At 33.3% G+C, this 14,691-nt stretch overlaps 1 protein-coding gene across 16 annotated transcripts in view; it reads left to right on the top strand.

Moving 5' to 3' along the window:
* PPFIA2 (PTPRF interacting protein alpha 2) overlaps positions 1–14,691 on the top strand; it is a gene marked incomplete at both ends in the record, with an annotated part of 446,629 nt that overhangs the window by 414,208 nt on the left and 17,730 nt on the right. For 9 of the 16 annotated variants that reach the window (XM_079715018.1, XM_079715015.1, XM_079715013.1 and 6 more), the window contains 4 exons: positions 789–989; positions 9,064–9,126; positions 10,378–10,407; positions 11,966–12,159. In XM_079715018.1, the coding sequence (XP_079571144.1) occupies positions 789–989; positions 9,064–9,126; positions 10,378–10,407; positions 11,966–12,159 (488 nt within the window). The remainder of the gene's footprint in view (positions 1–788; positions 990–9,063; positions 9,127–10,377; positions 10,408–11,965; positions 12,160–14,691) is intronic. The other 7 variants (XM_079715014.1, XM_079715012.1, XM_079715007.1 and 4 more) reach the window with 3 other exon arrangements.

Here is a 14,691-nt window from a genome sequence, read left to right as displayed (position 1 = left end):
GGGTGGGGAGGAATGGAAAGAATATTCCTTATTTAAGTGTATGTAATTCAGATGCTACAACACAGTGCGTTCACCCTGAGCTGCAGATAATGTGCCAGGCATTATGCTGTGCTCATTGCACTACCAATTCAATTGTCTTTCCAGAGCCTCACAGCAAAGCTGAAGAATCACAATCCCTAATTTCTAAAGCATTATTCATTTTGTAACTCTCTTTAGCTAATGTTTTCCAGGTGTTTATAATGTTAGCCTCTTCCATTAGCCCAGCATTTCATTCTCCAAAAAGTATTTTATATTTAGCATCTAATTGAGTTCATACACCTATAGGTAGATAGATTGGTAATGTGGCTTAGCAACATTAAAGCCTTTGATCAAAGGCACTCAGAATTCCAACGGAGAGTTATAAGCTGTAGTCGTTTATTAAGCAAATGTTAATTGAGCCTTTACCAAATGCAGCTTGTAGCTGTTCTTGTCCTTAAACTCAAGAGGAGATTTGGTGAGGTGCAGCTGTTTTATGTATCCCTAATAATATAAATCAGTTGTTAAACTGCAGACCCTGAAGACTGCATTTCCAATCTTTGTTTCCATTACTGCCTAACTGGGTTTTTTGAATAAATTATTTAATGTCTTTGTGCATCTGTCTCTTCTGGGGAAAAAATAATAACATCTCTTTCATGGGGTAATAAATGAGTTCATACAAGTAAGGTACTTAAAATAATGTCGAGCGCATAGACATTGTTAATGGTTAACTATTATTATAACCTGGGTATGTATTTTTCCCTATCCAACAGCTCTGGTTGGGAATGCCTGCTTGGTATGTGGCAGCCTGCCGAGCCAATGTGAAGAGCGGTGCCATTATGTCTGCTTTATCAGACACTGAGATCCAGAGAGAAATTGGAATCAGCAATCCTCTGCATCGCTTAAAGCTCCGATTAGCAATCCAGGAGATGGTTTCCCTAACCAGTCCTTCAGCTCCTCCAACGTCCAGAACTGTGAGTCCATTTGTGCTCCTTCCCTCTCCCAGTGCTGGGTGAATAGCAGCATCTCCAAGTCCACAGAGCAAAATTGTGGCAGCACACATTTCAATGTCAGCATGAATTATTCTGAGGAGATTTAGCTTGCTCTCCATTAACCTTGCTGCTACTTTTAATAGGTTTTCAACTGAGGAGCTGTGATTCCTATCAGACTTGAAGCCTGCAACCAAGATAGACTTTTGAGCTAGCCTCTAGACTAAAGTTTAGATTTTTCTCCCAAGCAACAAGACCAAGAGTTTACTCTTTTTCAGAATTTTTCTTTTTAATGTAATCCAACATCTCAGGAGATGAGCAATAGGCATTAGTACTTTTTGAAGATGTAATACTAAACTCACTACTTCTTAAGCAGTTTTCATAATTATGAAAGTACCTTAGTATTTAATGTTTTATAAATACCAAGTGGATTACCTTCCTTCAAAACCTGTTTGCGGGCTTCCCTGGTGGCGCAGTGGTTGAGAGTCCGCCTGCCGATGCGGGGGACACGGGTTCGTGCCCCAATCCGGGAGGATCCCACATGCCGCGGAGCGGCTGGGCCCGTGAGCCATGGCCGCTGAGCCTGCGCGTCCGGAGCCTGTGCTCCGCAACGGGGGAGGCCACAGCAGTGAGAGGCCCGCGTACCGCAAAAAAAAAAAAAAAAAAAAAAAAAAAAAAAAAAAAAAAAAAAAAAAAAAAAAAACCTGTTTGCCTTTTATTTATAAATCCCTATTTCTCTCATAATTTCATCCCTATCTTAATATTAGGACAGAACAAAATATCTTAAAAAGGCATGCCAGGTGACAAATTCAAACACTGAGGAGAAACTCCCAAATCTTATTCATTCTTTCTTTAGCCCTTTCCCAAATTATATCTTTTGCTGATAAAGGATATGATCTCCGTTGTTAAATGGACTTTTCTGGTCCCATGTCTTATGCGAAATAATAAAATATGGAAGAATGAGGTAAGTCTGAATAGTGGGCAAAAGATAGAAAAGCGATATTACTTTATTTCAGTTTTCAGGCACAAAGCTAACTTGAGTATAAATTTTTACATGTGGTCTTAAACATAGACCATAAATTAGAGAAATTTGCTTCATTTTTATTACATATGTTCTTGTATTCCTTCCCAGTGCACTAGATTCCAATGCTAGAAATACAAGGTCAAATTTTAAAAGTGTTTATCTTCCTTGTATGATTCCATCTTAACTTCTTCCTAAGAAACATTTAGGAGAAAACATATACTTTAACAAATTCTTATATATAACATGTGTAACATTTTAAAATGTATATAAATGTTGTATACTATAGCTGAAGTATTACTGAAGCTAAAAAATAATTCAGAATATGTTTAAAATAAAATCCGAGAAGGCTATTAAAATGGTTATTGTAAACTGATTTCAGAACTGATGATGAGTGTCCTGAGTAACTTCCAACTGAGGGAGAAGTCTCATGACTGGTTTATGTGCCTGAAAACAGTCAAATGTGAAGAGAGCTTATGAAACCTTTCTTGATCTGTTCTCAGTTCGCCTCAAAGGCTTTATTTCCTCAGATAAGGATCCCAACAATACAGAACTACTTTCAGTTCCCTAAACTTTTATGATTTGGGTTGATTATAAGCTTTTTCAATTTCTCTTCCCTCTGCCTGGAACATTCTTTCCACTCTGAGATCACCATTCTTCTCCAACTCATCCTTCATCTAATGATTCCTGAATGTTCTTCCTCTAAAAAGTTTTCACTAAGCCCCAAAGTCTGGGTTTTCTTCCCTTCCTGAGTTACTACTCCGTATGCTTATGAAAGCTATTTTATAATTTTCTCTTCTTGATTCATCCCACACTAGGCCAAGCAAGTATATTGTCAGGTTTTCCATAGTCCCCAGGCCTTAACTCAGTGCCTGGCAAATTGTAAATAGTCAGTAAATATGCATCTTAAAATGATGATTGTACAAGTCACTCTACTCACCATTATAGAGGATATGAGATATGTATACCCTGATTACAGAGAGGGCAATCAAACTAAGAAAAGGAAGATGTGTTCACCAGCAGGTTTAGTAGAAGATGACATAGTTTAATTCCTTAATGTGAGATAGAAGCAGAGTGCCGTGGAATTCAAAGGAAGGAGAAATCACTTCTGGTTGAATAAGGCTTCAAAGAGGAATTAACATTTGAAAGACAGGTAATATATTGTTAATTAATTATTAAAATTATTAATATTTTCACTATTAACTTTTTGATAGAGAACTTTTCATTCTATTTTCTTTCTCATTTTATAAAATTGAATTATTTTCACATAATATATTATTTTCTACTTTTAAAACTTAGTAATATAGCATGAATATTTCCCCCATTTTATAAATATGCCATTGTAATATTTTTAATTGCAGCATACCTCCTTAATGGAAATACTGTAGTTTATTTAACCAAGTCCATAATATTGGACATTTTGCTTATTTAACAATTTTCTTTGTATTTCTAATACCATAGTGGATAAGCAAGTAGTTATATTGTTGCATTAACTGAACTGTAGTAATTTCCAAAGCAATATTTGTATACAGGGCATTTATACTCTTATTACTTTTGAACCTTAATTGTCAAATTGTATTGTATAGTCCTTTTTTTCCTTTGTCAATGTTAATAATTACATTGCTTAAATTTACATTTTAAAAATTACTAGTAAAGTTAAATTTTTTCATATGCTTATTTATTTTAGCATTTAAGTAAATTACCTATTCATGACCTTTTTCATTTTTCTATAGGATTATAGGAATATTCACTTTTTTACTAATGTGTAAAAGCTCTTTATTCACAGAAGACATATGCCCTTTGCTAAATATTGATGCAAGTTTCATAAGAGATAAGTTGTCTCTATTTGCTTTAAAAATAATCTACTGAGTGCTTTTTATTTCTTTTACTCCATCTACGTGGAAGTATTTACTTGTTTCTAATATATTTCAAATATGATTTGCTTTGCAAAAGAACTACATGTGAATTTCTAGGAATTAATCCACTGCATAAAGTGAAGCTGAAAACATTTTAAAGTCATCACCTAAAATTATATACTAGGATTCACACTTTGAAAATTCAAAAGGAGTTGGTTTGGGTTTTTTGTTTTTTTTAAGAAATGTTATCACGTCTTCTAGAACACTGCACATAGTTCTGATCCTACAAGATCTTCCGTGTGTTTAGGTTTGGGTTTGGTTTCTAAGAAAGGTGTATCTTGTTCATTCACTCAAGTTCTAAGAGGAAAAAACAAGATACTTAGATTTTTTTTTTAACTGAACAGAACTCTGCCTCCTTTTCTGTCTAGACGAAATGGGCTAACATTAGAAAAATCTAATGTTTACATTTATTATTATTATATTATTTACATTTATTATATCTTTGGGCCAGCCCTAATCTTCCAGCTTTCTGTTTCCTCTTCCTAAGCTACAGTTACTGTAGAAGGCCTCTTACAAAATAGAATAGAGATGGAGATATCAGGTAATTGAAATATTTGGTTAAAGAGGTGTGTCATAAAGAATAAATAAATACTTTAAATATTTTATCCTAAGTAAAAATATGTAAATGTTCAGGCACTTGCAAATTTAGATGAAACCCTAGGACTTTTCTTTGAGTATAATTCCAATGCCTGGAGTTTCACATTATGTTTATTTGATAACTTCATCCATTAAACATCTTCAATTTTTAAAATTTGAGTTTCTTTTTAAAGTGAAAACTTGAAGATACTTGAAAAGCTATGTGAGTGCAGAATCCTCCTGGAAATTTACAAATTCTTCCCCAGACTTTGCTGAAGTTGTATCTCACTGACAATGTGTTTTAAGATTTACTTTTGGGCTTCCCTGGTGGCGCAGTGGTTGAGAGTCCGCCTGCCGATGCAGGGGACACGGGTTCGTGCCCCGGTCCGGGAAGATCCCACATGCCGTGGAGCGGCTGGGCCCGTGAGCCATGGCCGCTGAACCTGTGCGTCCGGAGCCTGTGCTCCGCAACCGGAGAGGCCACAACAGTGAGAGGCCCGCGTACAACAACAACAAAAAAAAAAAAAAAAAAAAAAGATTTACCTTTATCTGGTCTTCCCAAATAATTCAACTTAGTGTTCATACATGAGCCAAGTTTATTTAATTTTGGCTCTATGTAATATTTATTTAAATTGCCTAATTTTTTAAAAAGTGCAGTGGGAGTAGACAGGCCTGGGAACAAATATAAATGACCTTTAGTAAACATATAATTCAGCAAATTTGAGCAGACATGTAAGGCATAAGATAGGCTTCAGCACAATGTATGGGGAAAATAGCATGTATTTATTAAACTAAAGATTTACTTGGGTAGAGATTGTTTAATGAAAATTCTAATGAAATTGTAGTAACAGCCATCAGTGGAGTACTTACTAAGTGTCAGTCCCTCTTCTAAGTGCTGTACATTCAATAACTCATTTGAGCCTCAGGACAATGCTATGAGATGGGTACTTTTATGACATCTCTTTTACAAATGGGAGAAACTGATGAACAGAGAGGTTAAGTGACTTGTCTAAGGTCACACCCCAGGTTGTTTTGCCCCATAGTCTATGCTCCTAACAAATGTACTCTCCTGCTTCTTGAACTCTACCAGTTTTCCTTCTTTTTTGCAACATTCTTCCAGTCTACTTTGGTTCCACTTTTCATTATTACTAACCTCCTAAGCCTCAACCTTTAATGTAAATAAGGTGAAATATAATTGTGTAAAACTAGTCTTATTATAATGAGAAATATTTCTCTTCTTATGGTGAGAAATATCAATTCAGATAAGGGGAAAATGTGGATCTAGGCCATTTTGAAAGTGAAAAGTAAATTTCAAATTAATTTACTTTGTAATTCAACTATAAAGTAAAAAATTCTTCAAAATGACTTATGTAGTTACAGAAGTTACTTCTAGCTAAAGTTTAGGATTATTCTGAGGTCTGGCTGCTTTACTTACTTTGTATTTCTGACAGCAAGAGAATTATTTTCCTCCAATTAATTTTCATGAGTTATCCCTTAAACTCATTTTTTCCTTAAATTCATTTTAATATTAATTTTTATATCATAATTCTGTCCTGAATGATTTAATTAGTTAAGTGCTTTAATTCTCAACATCCTTTACGAATTTTCCTACTAGATCTCATTTGATAATACTATCTGAATACTCCATCTGGACTAAGGGGAGGCCAGCAAGGCACCTCAAACAAAATTGAATGAGGCACTCACTGTCAGTACCGACCTTGCACTTGCATGATCCTGAAAGTGAGTGCTTCTTTAAATGTAGCCCCCTTGACACCTCATCTACCTCATCCTAGTCCCAGCCCTGTATCAGAATATATTACATCATAATTTTAAATTATTTGTATTTTTTCTAGTATGAGTATGCAGCTTTAGTCTACTTAACAGATGTAGATTCTAAAATTTAGAGAAGTTTAGGAAATGTCCTGGGTAGTTACTGAGAAGTGGCACTGCTAGAACTCAAGCCTCTTGATTATAATTTGGTAAATTTCCAGATAGTTAAAATTTTAGAAATCATTTGCTAGACTCAAATGGTATTTGCCACCAAAAAAAAAAAAAAAAAAGTCTACTGGTTTGCATTCTCTAGCTCAGATACTGGGGGTTGCAGCATGGACTGATGTAAATGATTTTCAGCGGCTCTCAGAAAACCACAACCAAATTATATGATACTTGTCCTTTATGCTTTTCCAAGCTACTTTTTGCATTGTCTTTATCCTTGGACCCAAGGCACCAGAGTCCTTTGGTTGCTCAAAGCATCCCACTCTAGCTATTCTCTAAGATGTGCTCTTTGCTGAAACACTCGTGCTCTAAAGCACCCTTTTATGACTTACCCTGTTGAAAGTTCCATCCTTTAAACTGGCAGTAAAAAGAAATAAATCTGAATAATTGACTTACTACACATGGGTTTGCTTATAAAATAAACTTGTTAAAACATCAGCTAATGCCTAATTGATTGGGTTGTTTAGAAGTCATTTTATGGATTACTTTACAAGACTCTAGAGCAGGCAGTGCTCCTCAGAAGTAAAACTGCAGAGCATAAGTTAACAGCTAATTTACAACTTCAGAAAGTTTCACAACCATACTTTAGAAAATTGCCCTGGTTATATACTCATTTTACATGTAAAGATACAGATAAAGCCATTGCTTGCAGAGTCCTACTCACCCCAGAATATGGTGATAGACTGGCAAATATAGACTTTAACCTCTGAAAGAGATTATACATGTATGTATTCTAGTATGAAATAATACTGGTCAAGTTTCTTATAGAAGGAGGGAGATCTTCATTGTTTGGATTCACAATCAAGGTCGAATCTTTGGAAATCATTGTAAAACAATCTGGCTTAAATGAATTTCCTCTCAGGTAACCGTCACTGAACCTCACGTTGAACAGTATAGCCACTCAGGCAAAACACTGTCATCACTGGGTGTAAAGGGAATGTGACAGATGATTGTAAAATTCTTTTTAGCATAGTACACGGCTCAAAAAGTCAGTAAAAACAATTTCTGCCAAATGACTTAATGATTCATATATTCATACACAACTTTCTGTTTATAATGAGCACCATTCCTGGAAGCTAGGGATAGAAGGGAGGGGCATTTAATGACATGGATGGCTGCTATATTCTCAGTATATTTTACAGATGTGCACAGTTTTATCTTTTAGGAAAAAATTCATATATGCTCAAAATTCCAAAATGGTAGGAGAATGAGAATTCTTTACATATATATGGTGCTTATTCTTTGAGATTTTATGCCCATATGATTTATTATAATTATAAATATTTACTACTCAACTCTGTTTTGTTACTCAACTATATATATGAGTAACTCTCTTATACATGAGATTTATCTTATATCAAATTATATTCATCAATTTAGTTTATATGTAGTTATTTTAAAAATTATATTAAATTACATTATTTATAATAGAAGATAAGTCAACATGGTACTATGTGTTGGTAGAAAAGGCAAGAGAGAATTATGGTGATGACTTATGTTGGGGTATCAACTTTGCTACTTCCAATTCTTTGAAACTAGACCCCTTCCAAAACAAGTAACAAGCAATACATAAGATTAAATTCCACTGTAACTATAGAATTGATGTGCTTGGACAACATTGAAATGTTCATAAATATTTCCCAGTAAAATGGTAGAATTTGATGGGAGGTGGTTCCCAGTGATCTGTATGTTACTAAGTGGACTTTGGTCTAGAAATTGTATGTATTAATACTTCAGTGTATAAAACAAACATCATGGGTTGTTTTATTTAGAAGGCAAATGAGACTTCATAATAGAATAGTGCCTGCTAGAGGGAAAATTTCCTTTTACATCATGTTCTTCTCTATAATAGTGAAGGATACTGCTAAAAAATTAGGAAACCTAGGTTTTGTGACTTCTGACAATATTTAGTGGAAAAATACCTATTATTAACTCCAAAATAGCATTTCTCTTCTTTTTTCTCTGTTAGAATATAGGAAAACAACATATTTACTGAACTGTAAAAGGAAGCGGTCATTTGGGAAAAGCTGATATTGGTTTCCAAACAGTTTATGATAGAGCTTTCAGCTTTGTATTTACAACCAGTTTTCTCTTTCCAAGGACATTGAAGAATTAAAACTTTGTGAACAAAATATAGGTAATAATACAACAAAATACATGTGCCTTTGTTTACTGAAGAAAAAAATAAAAATATTCTTCTACAGATCAAATTTATTCAGTTCTCCATGATTACAAAAAGTGGATCCAATAGCCGCATACCATTGAAATGCAAATTTTGATTAAGCCTTTCTCCTGATTAATAATTACAGAAGTATCATTTTAAATCTATCCCATGTGAGCTTCACAGCATGCCTCTTTCTATTTAATCTTTTGAAGTAGAAGAAAAAGGCAGCTATCAGAAATGAGCAATGCTGTCTCTTGTGCATGCTATAGAAGCAAGAGCATGGTCGTGTTACTGTGGTACCATTAACTTACAGTGGTGCTGCGTTTCTTCTTTACCACTGCTTCCCTCCCATGGATCCCACTGCTTCCCTCTGGGCCTCCTCACTAGCCTTCAGGCAACGTTTGGGTGACCCATGAAGAAATGGAAAATCTTGCAGCTCCAGCAAAAACGGTTAGTCTTTACAGCTTTATTGAACATGAAGAAAAGTTATTTTGCTGCTATTTGGATGGAAAAGCTATTTTGTTTGTGATAGATCAGAGTAATAGGGTATGTTTACATAGTAATATGCAATGATAACTAACATTTTTCATTGTGGTTTTATTTCACTGACCCTAGACATTTTTAAATGAAGCCGTACTAGATTGGCATAATGTGGTTAATATAAGAGTTTGTAACATGCAAACAATAATCAAGAATTTAATGACACTTATTTATCCATTTTGCAACATTGGAAAGTTTTGATAACAAATATCACTTAAAATTGAACATATTCACAGGTAATGCATGTTACCAAACCCAATTAAATTTGTAATAGAATGTGTAGATTGAATACTCATTTTAAATATAATTATTTAGTTTCTTGTACTTTACCATCTCAAATACAGAGCTTCCTCCTCCCACCCGCATGCAAAGTGTTCATTTAGTATTAAAAGCACAGACTTAAAAAATTCATCGTGACTCACTGTAATTGTCAGCTTTTAAAAATATATTACATATAGTCATTTCTCATTTAAAGTAACAAAGTTGGGCATGCCATGCATTTTATTATGAGCAACTTATTTTTAATTTAATGTCCTTTTAATTTTATTCCTGTTTGAAAAATTGATTATCTAGTTTATGATGAATAAAAATGCCAATGTTGTGTACTAATTACATTTTTAGTTTGTTGTGCTTGGTCTTTTCTTCTTTAGCTTTGTTTGTTGTTGGTTCTTGCTGAAATCCATTTGATTACCACAAAGTTTTGTTAGGAGGATGAAGTTACTTTGTCCACTCCATTAATTTACTTTATATAAGATTTATCCATCATATGTATGTATACACATTTGTGTATTGTATATATGTATGTATATAATCAGAAATTTTTGTCATAACTTATTACATTTGTAAAATCCCACACTTTTAAGAATTAAAAAAGCTTTGGAATGACCAGATCAAATGTATCATGAAAATTCCATATGTTGTATGTGTGTGCATTTAATTAGAATAAATTAGAAACTGTGTAGGTGCCTTTGTAGTTGCCCTTGAACTGCTCTATTGATTACTGTGTATCTGAATAAGGATCTGTGTATTTATTTGTCTGTGTCTTAATTAACATTTTTAATAACAAAGCAATTTTGCTTCCACTAGAAAAAATTTACTGTATTAATTTGAGATTAATTTATCTTTATCTGCTTTATTAATCATTTCCTGCTGCTAACACAGAAAGAATCTGAGGAAGGAAGCTGGGCCCAGGTAGGAAATTCATATGCTTTAAAACAATATCATTTAGTAGGCTATAAGGATATAAAGTAAGAAAATTGTATGTCATAATATTATAAGTCTTCACTTAGCTTAAGATTAGGCTAATCATGTATTTGACTTTATTATGTTTAATACTATATAGGTCTTTTAAAATCACGATATTTTGCAAAGAAGATGATTGTCATTTTATACCTGGCCTCTTTTGAAGGGAAAATTTCATTTCTCCTTTAAAAGAATGAACTATAACTTAAATTTCTTGGAAATCACCCCTGAATATATTTAATCAGGAATCATTTATGTTGGATGTAAGGGGGGAGGGGAGATTTCAAAAAATTTATTTGGAATCACCTATTCTTTAAAGTGTAATGGAAAGTGTGTGAGAAATGGAGTTGGAGGGACATGTGTTAGCCTTGCGACTACACGTCAGAAGTCACTCCCATTTATTGAGATGGCATATGAGCTAGGCATCTGTACTTTGAACAAACATATATGCTTGCAAGGAAGCTGTTCCTTTTTCAACATTTATGCATGTTTATTACTAAAAGAATTAATGTGTGTTATAGGTAATGTGATTCAAACTTTGACTGTAAGAAAAATTTTTGTAGTTATTACTAGGACCTACATTTAAACATTTGGTAAATTAGGGTTGCATTAGGTTTTTATTTTAGTGAGAATTTCATTTTTTAAGAACACACAAAATAAAGGGAGCACCTAGATTTGCATTAGAAATACATGTTATACTTGTGAATTTGTTGTTTGATAAGGAACTAAATAGAAGACATTGTCAAATTAATAGAGATTAATAGTTCTTTTTAAAAATTGCTTTAGAGATGATTTGATTTTGGTTTTCATTTTGGCTTTTAAGAACAATGGTAAAGTCAGTTCATATTGTTATATTAAAGAATTAGATTGTCTTACAGTTTGATCATGCTCTGCTTCTTTAAGTACAGAGTCTGTATTGATTGATATCTAAGAAAGACTGATTGCATCAATTTTTATAGAATACTGGCTGCATGCCTCACTAGGTAACAAAAATGACCACATAAAGCTTCAGCATTTCTATCTCCCTAGCCTTGTGGCTCCTTTCTCTATTCATTTACTGAGCTTTCTATTTTCACATCAAGATTTGCCATTACACCATGGCAATGGTAATAGTAACATTGAAGAGAAGGAAATGGTGGCGTATTGGCTAACAGATAAAAATGAAATAAGTTAAATAAATCTATCAATACAAAGAAAGGACCTTTAAGCTCAGCATTTGTATTATATCATTCATTTTAGCTTTTGAATTAAAATGCATATTTGTATAAAATGTAATTCCTTTTGAGCAAAGTGAACATAATCATTCTCTTTAGGCAAGGACCTTGATACATGTACCCAGAGTTCCACTTTGTACCAAAATAAATCAAATATTTAGAGCTAAATATTATTTCCACTTTGTTTCAATATATCATAGAAATTAAATATCAATTATAATGATAGCCCATACCCTCCAATTACCATCTCATTTTATTGGCTAAGAAACTTGACTGCTATAAAACAATTCTAGTGTCCGGTTTTTCTACAGACCCTGGCATATGGAGATATGAACCACGAGTGGATTGGAAATGAATGGCTTCCCAGCCTGGGGTTACCTCAATACAGAAGTTATTTTATGGAATGCTTGGTAGATGCAAGAATGTTAGATCACCTAACAAAAAAAGATCTCCGTGTCCATTTAAAAATGGTGGATAGTTTCCATCGGTACGTTTTTTCCAAAAAGTAATTAAAGTGAAAAATAAATAACTGTATATATTACTAGAACATAAAGATATATTTAAGAAATATAGAATATGTGCTCTTTGAAACATCTGTGTACAACTACTTGGCAAAGTATCTTTATGCAACAAATTGCGGGGACTATCTAATGTAGAGCTGGGTGTATATTACATGCCCAAAGGTTATGGAACTGGACAGTACAAAATTCTCATACAGCATAGATCTTTTTTCCCCCTGTATCTGTAGGAAATTTCATGTTTGTGATTTTTATCTATATATGTTTTAATATTAGAAAATTATTTGTTAAGAATAAAATCATCAGTCTCAACTATATATGGAGTTATAAATTATATAACTTAGGGATATACTAGAACAATTTTTGAGAAGGAATTCTCTTCTGAAGAAAATTTTTGTTTTTGTGTAAACCTTTTAGTGCTTTTGCTTATTTGTACATTAATTTTCAGGAAAAAAATACTGAATGGGTTATGAGACATTGGTAAGAGCACAGATAAATGAAAGGCAAATGAAAATTAGTTTTTAAAGTTGCTTATCGTCTAGGGAGTTAAAAAAAGGGTTGTTATAATACCATGTCATAAATGTTATGTTGTAGCCTGATCTCTTTGTAGGTTATCTGCAAAATTGTCAGTTGTATTATGATTATTTTATATACAGTTAGTTATTATAAATTAATATAAATCTAGACAGTTTGGGAAACTATTTGTTCACATCCTATCCAACATTTAATTAGTGACGGAAATTAAAATGGTATAAAAATCATATATGTTAATGACTAAAGTTAGGATAAAGATAATAATTGAGATTCTTCAGTCAAATTTATCAAAATGTTTTGAATCTTACCAGTTGTTTACACTGTTGGATTAAATTTAGTAGAGATAAATATAACATCGTTTTTAAAAACCATTAAAATGCTGGATGGGGAATTCATGATTTCAAAGCAGTTCAAGTGAAAAAGATATGTGATTTATAGTTGACACAAAAATCTCAGTTTTGGTTAATGGCTTGACAGGGCATATTTAGACTGTGTTTATTGGCAGGCACAATAAAAGTCCTACCACGTGGTGAGATAACAATAAGAAACTGTATTAATTTATGGACATTAAATTGTTATTGATAAAGTGGTAAAAATCTGGGGGAAAGGAAGGAATTAAAGAAATTTAGCTTGGATAAGGGAATACTTTAGATAAGTTTTCTTATGTTTTAATATTATGTGATAGAGTAATATTTGCTGTCTTGAACATGTGCTTTTCTAGTACAAATAGGTATAGATAATAGGGTGAGTGATTTATGTACAACTTTGTATCACTCTCAATTACTCTATAGTACACACATTGTGAGGTAGTGAGTTCCCTGTCACTGAACATTTAGGGCCTCAAATTTTGTGTGGTTGCAATAGACTTTTAAATATTAGAATTTTTGATGACACACTTGTGCCTGTTTTCTATTCTTCACTGGATCAACTTTTAATTGCTTTATTATTATAGTAGAAATGATTCATCCAGAGATCAAGTTTTCTTTTTTAAAAAATAAAAATTACTCAAATGACAGGGTTCTTGTTTGTTCTGGGAAATACACAAGCTTCATCTTTATGCTATGCTTAGCTCTGACTTAAAGCAAGTAATACTTTACTGCATATGGCATCCCATTGTCTTTACAGCCCAGTTTTCCATCTGACAAGACGTTGTTGTAACAACATATATCCTTTTTATAGCATAATTTTACATTACATACAAAAACTGGGCAGAAGTTAGGCAAGACCTTGAGGTTTAACCTCAAGCTGGCTAATGTCTATGATGGTTTTTACACCAGTACTACCTGGTATTCCACTGAATTAGTTTGCTTGGGCTAGCATGACAAAATAACATAGATGGGTGGCTTAAACAACAGAAATTTATTTTCTCAAAGGTCTGGAATCTAGATAACAAAGATCAAGGTGTCAGCATTATTGGTTTCTTCTCCTTGGCTTGCAGATAGCTGCCTTCTCACTGTGTCCTCACATCATCTTTCCTGTGTGTGTGTACTTCCCAGGTTTCTCTGTGTATCCAAATTTCCTCTTATAAGGACACCAATCATACTGGATTAAGGCATACCCTGATCTGATTTTAACTTAATTACCTCTTTTAAGACCCAGTCTCCAATCACAATCACATTCTGAAGTATTGGGTGTTAGGCCTTCATTGTAAGAATTTGGGGAAACACAGTTTATCCCATAACAGCAATTAATGCAGATTTCTTTCCATTTTCCTCTGATTCTGAAATATTTGAACTCAGCATTGTTCTTATTAAAATGCAGGGCTTAGAAATGCATCCAGCACTTAAGAGTAGCCTGGCCAATGTGTATGTCTAAATTTGTCTATAATTCTAAACATTTAAGAAATCACTAATATTCAGTGCTCTTTGTTCTTGAGGCCTAGAGATTCTTTTTACCCATTATACTCTTCCACATCCTTTATATATAATATCAGTAAGTCTTCTTTCTTCTCTCTGAACATCTCTGGT

Source organism: Hyperoodon ampullatus (assembly GCF_949752795.1).
Source record: "Hyperoodon ampullatus genome assembly, chromosome: 11".
In the NCBI taxonomy this organism is placed as follows: domain Eukaryota; kingdom Metazoa; phylum Chordata; class Mammalia; order Artiodactyla; family Ziphiidae; genus Hyperoodon; species Hyperoodon ampullatus.
This window is presented reverse-complemented; position numbering and strand designations above follow the sequence as displayed.